The 6176-nt window shown below is 45.2% G+C and overlaps 1 protein-coding gene across 1 annotated transcript in view; it reads left to right on the forward strand.

Annotated features, from left to right (window-relative positions):
• The first annotated feature begins 241 nt into the window (after positions 1 to 241).
• The window catches only part of disp1 (dispatched homolog 1 (Drosophila)), a 13225-nt gene continuing 7290 nt past the window's right edge, over positions 242 to 6176 (forward strand). The window contains exons 1-3 of the mRNA XM_031877331.1: positions 242 to 3567; positions 4816 to 4939; positions 5570 to 5697. Of these exons, the coding sequence (XP_031733191.1) occupies positions 5624 to 5697 (74 nt within the window). The 5' untranslated portion in view covers positions 242 to 3567; positions 4816 to 4939; positions 5570 to 5623. The remainder of the gene's footprint in view (positions 3568 to 4815; positions 4940 to 5569; positions 5698 to 6176) is intronic.

The following is a 6176-nucleotide window of genomic DNA, read 5'->3' on the forward strand; positions in this document are numbered from 1 at the left end:
TCTAATGATGTCATTCCAATGGTAGCAATGGTAGTCTGGGTCTATTCCATGCCCAGGTCCAACCTCTAAGTGTGTGCAGCGTTCCAGCGAGGCACAAATCGGGGCGAGTCGGACCCAGCAGCCCGACGGTTGACACTAATTGCTCTTGCTCCGACTTGAAGGCCTCGTTCACAAAGTATTTACCCGGCCGTCTGTTGACAACCCCCCCCCCCCCCCCATGCCTCTGAACCCTGCCGGCACACATATACACTCCTCTACAATAACACACATACAGACTCATGCACGTTAATACGCATTTCCCCACAATATTGTATGTTCCCTGGTGCAAACACCTCGACCTTTGAAAACACAAACCTGGCAGAATTTCTCACGTTTGAAGAAAAATATGAAATGAGATTGAGATTTTAGCGTCTGATGTACTATATGTTATGCTGTAGTATTCTTGCCCATACACACATCCCATAAACTAACTTTTTTTTATTGCTAAAGGCATCATGTATGCTGCAAGTGAAGTGCCTGTCAGATTGCAGTCTGGAAGCCACTCACACCTTTCTGACTTTGAAATTGGAGGTCTGCTTCCAACAATTAGAACATTATGGATGCCGTAGAGGAGAGGCTGTCCCGTTTCTCTGACCATGTCTCGCCCTCTTTATGACGCCAGGCTGTAGCCACTCAGAAAGGTTCTCAGCCCCTCTGCCTTTAGATATGGTCACACAACACTTGGTACACATCCGCTCATTTCAAGCACACTTAAAGCTCTAAATGAGCCATCGCTGTACATCTCTCTCAGGGAAATCCCACGCCACCAAAAAAGCTCACCGCATTTCTCTTTTGCTCGTCAACTTTCATCTCAGAAAACCCTAAAAAAAATGTGTGTAGGTCCCTCTCACACACACACACACACACACACACACACACACACACAGTCCCCATCTGCTTCTCCGCTTCTCCCCTCTGTCAGCACGGTGCTGAGTGAGCGGCCCGAGGTCTGTGTTTACCTTATTAATTAGCCCGGTGATCCTGAAACACTCTCCCTCTGGTACATAGAATAACACTGAAAGGTTAGTCGGGGCCAGGGGAGAGAGTGAACTACTGAATCTAGAGCCTCTGTGATCATCAGTCAACTCTACCTCTCTCTGTTGGCACCCACCAACCGCCCCACGTGGTGTTTTTTTATTTAACCGTTTCATTTCTTTCCATGTGCATCGGTCTGATGGTGCCTGGTCCCTTTGTTTAGTCGACAGATTGAGCCCAAAATATAAGTCCCAGAGACTGACTTTCTCAACTCGCCAGATCTTGAATTCATCTCCTTCCATTGCTATGAAAGGTCTCTGCTTTTATGAGAGGGGGATGAATTATTGCCATTGACTGGATGGATTCCCGATCTATTCATCTTTGCCGTTTTAAAGTCCTCGGGCCAAATGGCCTACTCAGGTATGCTGCGCGTCCTTCCAATCGGCTGAAAATGGATTCAGATTGGAGTGCCGCAGACCAAAATTCAAAACAGACCTTCAGCAGACTGATAGATATGCCCTGAAAGCGCTCTCGTGAATCCACTCCAGCTATGTCCTCTCCTCCATTTTTGGGCCATATCTGTGTCCTGAGGTCTGCAGTCAAGAGGCCATACATGGACAGACAAGAGCATAGTGAAAAGAATAACATTAGCAATACAGAATGTTCCCTTGGCGGCTAGTTGAAAGCAGCGCAGGGAAAATGTGGTTTTCATTAGGCATTGTTGGTTTAAACCAGGTTAAAGGTCACTTGATGAAGGGAAAGTCCACCCTAAGGAAGTAGTCACTTATATTGTTATAATAAATGATTCAATATTTGAGAGCATGAAGAAGTCTCCTCGAACACAAAAAAACTTGATCAAGTCACTTTTTCACATACATCACATATGCATCTCCAGAAGTGTCCAGAGATGCATGTTGTGTCTGTGTGTGTTTGCTTTTGGAGACTGTCTCTAAACCTGGACCACTTTACATCTGGCTGTCATATTAATGTGTCCAGTGAAACATTTAAAGGGATTTACGGCCTCCCCACAGCCCACCCCCCGTAGAGTAAAATTCCTCACCAATGGCACAAATTAATTTGTGCCTCACATTACCACTAATTAGAACATTCCGCAAATTTAACTTTGACAACAAAACGGGCAAAAAATACGACAACAACCACTTTGGGTCTCAGACGGGACCAATGTCCTGAGTGCTCGTGACCTGATTGGCTGCAGCAGAGGCCCACCCCAGGACTCACTTCCTGTTCCTCTTTGCCATTTGGGGGGTTCAATTAAGGCCACTTTTCCTAGAGTGGGGAAGTGAATCTGTGATGCACTGAGAAGCTTTTAGTCAAAGCTATTAAAGCAGACAATTTATCTGTACAGTGTAGTCTTTTCTGGCAGCATATAAACCCAAGGATCAGTGGTCCTGGTGGTTAGTAATGTCCTCACAGGGAAATGAAGACTCTTGTCTACTCTCCTACACCAGAGAGATTTCTTTTTTCTATTATAAAGCAGGTCTAGGTGCTATATAAATCTTGTGAAAGTATCGAGACGCTCAACGCACACAGCCCGTATTCAGGCACTGTGCCTTTAAACGAGTCGTCCGGACTTCAGTAAGGATGTGACGTCACAACGATGCAGTCACCTGTAGAAGTGATGCTGAACTCAGTGTAGTTGACACACTGCCTGAAGACAGGCAGATGTGGAAGACCGGGGACCGCTGACCAATCAGAGCAGACTTCGGTAGGGGGCTCTTAAAGAGACGGGCGCTAAAACGGAGTGTTTCAGATGAAGGGTGACTACAGGTATATTCAGACAAACCGTATAAGAAAAATAATGTTCGTTTTGCTTTTTACAATAAAGCATGTAAACATTTTCTAGTAGAACCCCAGGATACAAGTATGACCCCCCCCCCCCCTGTATTCTTTCCACATACACTAATTCCCTCATCCCCCCCGCTGACCCCTTTAGCCCATGTAACATTTATCTCCTCCAAACCCCGCTGTGATCCGGTGGCCGTATCTGATTCTCCCCCTTCCTCCTCTTCCCCTCCACTCCATGCTCACTGCTCACGGCATACCGGACGCTTCCCCACCGCCCCCAGGAGGAGCTGACGGATCCTGAGCAGCTGAAGGCTTCACGCTGTATGCCTCTGTGTGTGTCGTTAAAACCACCCCTTGGCAGAATTTTCACCTCTTTGTCAATCTGTAGCATCCATCTTGTCCTCCTGTGTGTGGCACCTGTGTGTCAGAAACGCGAGTACTGTAATCATGTCCGTCACATCTGAAAGGTGTTGAAAACAGGAGCAACGAGTATTGTGAGACGTTTCCTGGGAAGTGGTTTTAACAGCCACGTCAGTTTGAATGCTTTCCGTGGTCCAGTGACCCCGTGACCCCGAGAGTCCGCTGTTGGAAAGACGTCAGAGGATTAAAAAGACAAGATGTCCACTTTTGCTCATTGAAGTCTCCGCCAATGTGTTTTTTATCGCCTGTTGCTTTGACTTGAAAACATTGATTCATCTCCCTCTTTCTGTTTTTCAGCCCTGCGAGGCCCTTTCGATTCCCCAAAAGGTGAGACCTGCCAAAATGTTCTGGATCGCAAAGCTCTCTCCTCCCTTTTATTTTATTTGTGTCACCCATCCATCACGGCCCCGCGGAGCCGCCATTCCTCAGTAGTGAGTCATGAGAGTTATCGGCGGGAGTCACGTCTCTCTCTCTCTCTGTACCTGGCCTCCTCTGTTAGCCAGCAGCTCGGATCTCCTCCTCTCTCTGTATCGCTGCAGTAAACTCTGCTGTCTCGAAACCAATCCACACTGTCTAATAGAGGATTACGGCTTTCAGGAAGGTTCAGGGGCAAAATAATAATCAGGATGGGGACTCGGTATACGCAGCAAAATGTGAGACAGCTGCTAACACTGTTTCTCCTGTTAACATTGACTCCTCACAAGTCAACCAAGAGGAGTAAACATGAAGTCATACAGGCTGGAAGGTGAATCAGTAGATTAGACCGTTTTAGAGATTATCATCCTGCGTCATCAGGACCAACGTGGGGAAATCAGATTCCAGCGACTGACAGAAGTTTATGCAGCACTTTAATGCTTCTGATGTTTATATTTATGTACTTTGATTTCTAACTGATTATAAGCATTGTTAGACTGCAAGGCGACCGCATAATAACATAATACCGAATAACGGTAGAGACGGGACTGTACAAAAGCCCCTTTGCACGTTGGCAGATGTGAACGCATGGCGCGGATGTCGGGGAGTCGTGAGGCGCGTTATCGCTGTCGCACACTTTTTAATGGAGAACCGCTGTTGAACCATTAATCAGGCTGACGTTCTTATATCCATGGCCTTGAGTACAGATCAATCGATTCCACAATCAGCAGATGGATGTGTTAGTAGTTTAGAGTCCACTTTGAAGCAGACAGACACACCATTTTAAGCGGTGACTGTTCGGTTGTTCGGTCCACACCAGGGTCTCATTAACAAAAAATAAAATCTTGTGTGAAATAAATTTGACTAAAATGACAAAAGGATTGGTTTGGCTGGACTAGACTAACTAACATGTTGAATATAACCTCATGACTAAAAGAGGGCATCTGACACAGGACTAAAACTAAATTAGAAAGAAAACATTCTGACTAAACGTTGATGAAAATGTAACAACTTTTTGTTGTTGACTGAAACTATTAAGGATAAAAATGACTAAAATGTGTCTAGAACAGTAAGCATTGCTGTCTAAATTTAAAATAACCTCATTAAACCTCATCCTGTGAATGTCATCACTGTGTTCACTGACTTCCTTCTTGTTTCCAGCTATGCCGAGCTGATTGCTGATTGGCCGGTGGTGGTGCTGGGGGTGTGCACAGTGCTCATCGTGGTGTGTGCCCTAGTGGGCGTCCTGGTGCCCGACCTGCCCGACTTCTCTGACCCACTGCTGGTGAGTACAGAGCCTCCATGCTCTCCTCTGTAGAGGCTCTCCTGCAACACAGCTCAGATATGGGACATTTATAAATGACAAACGCCAAACAGATACATGAATTAAAAAGTGCTTTAGTTATACAGACTAGTGTGAAAGTGCTCGTACTGTTTATACGTGCAGAGGAAAATCTGCCTCATAAAACTTGATTTCTGTTTGCATTAGTACCCTTAATATTTTCACACAGCTTTCAGTTTCAGCAACTTATAAAATCATATTCACAAATTTGCCTGCTGTTTAGTCTATCTTTCTCAGCTGTATCTCAGTATAGATGGTGTGTGAGATCAGGGTCAACTCCATTTGGTTTTCCTTGAATGCTGAGTAGGTGTGATTCAAACGGCGTCTGATTGCAGCCACTGCTTTGATTGGCTCGTGTGGTCAAGAACGCCCACTTCTTCTTTTTATTTTCTCAATGCACAGCTGGTAATGGTTATTATATTATCATTGCAATGTTGCAAGGTGATTTTAAAATGTAAGCATGTTAGTCCCAAGTTGAATGGATAGCTACTGTATGACATGGTCCTCAATTTGTATCAGCACCGTGAACACACGTTATCAAAACCTCTTTCTCCTTCTTTCTTCCCCCAAAAGGGTTTTGAGCCTCGGGGAACAGCCATTGGGCAGCGACTGGTCACATGGAACAACATGGTGAAGAACACAGGCTACAAAGCCACGCTGGCCAACTACCCCTTCAAATACGCTGATGAGCAGGCCAAAAAGTAACGTCCCACTCATCTCTAACACCATCCACACTAGTTTCACCCACTTTACTTCTTTTTTTTAACCAAGAAGCTGTTTAGGAATTGTAATAACTTGCAATGCAATTTAGTGACTTCAAATCATCTAATTAATTACTTATTGGCATATTTTTTATGAAATATATTTCCTCATACTGTACTTTTCATCTCTCTCTCTCTCTCTTTGTTTGTATATTTATTTACTAAACTAAGTTTTATAAACTGTCTGAACCCCACCACCGCCCCCCTTTAACTGGGGGAGAGTGATTAAACGATCACAACCTGGGGGGTGGGGGTCGCGCTGAAAAGTCTGATCCCTTCTTGAAAGGAAAGGGGAGCAAACTATAAGATCTGTCCATCCACGAGGTCAGTGGGAGGCTGTCCACTGATCAAGAGCAGGTCTGTGTCTCTCTCTCTCTCTGTCTGTGAGTCTGTCTGTCTGTCTCTCTGTCTGTGAGTCT

The sequence above is a fragment of the Anarrhichthys ocellatus genome, unplaced genomic scaffold (assembly GCF_004355925.1).
Source record: "Anarrhichthys ocellatus isolate YVR2014 unplaced genomic scaffold, GSC_Weel_1.0 scaffold133, whole genome shotgun sequence".
In the NCBI taxonomy this organism is placed as follows: Eukaryota; Metazoa; Chordata; class Actinopteri; order Perciformes; family Anarhichadidae; genus Anarrhichthys; species Anarrhichthys ocellatus.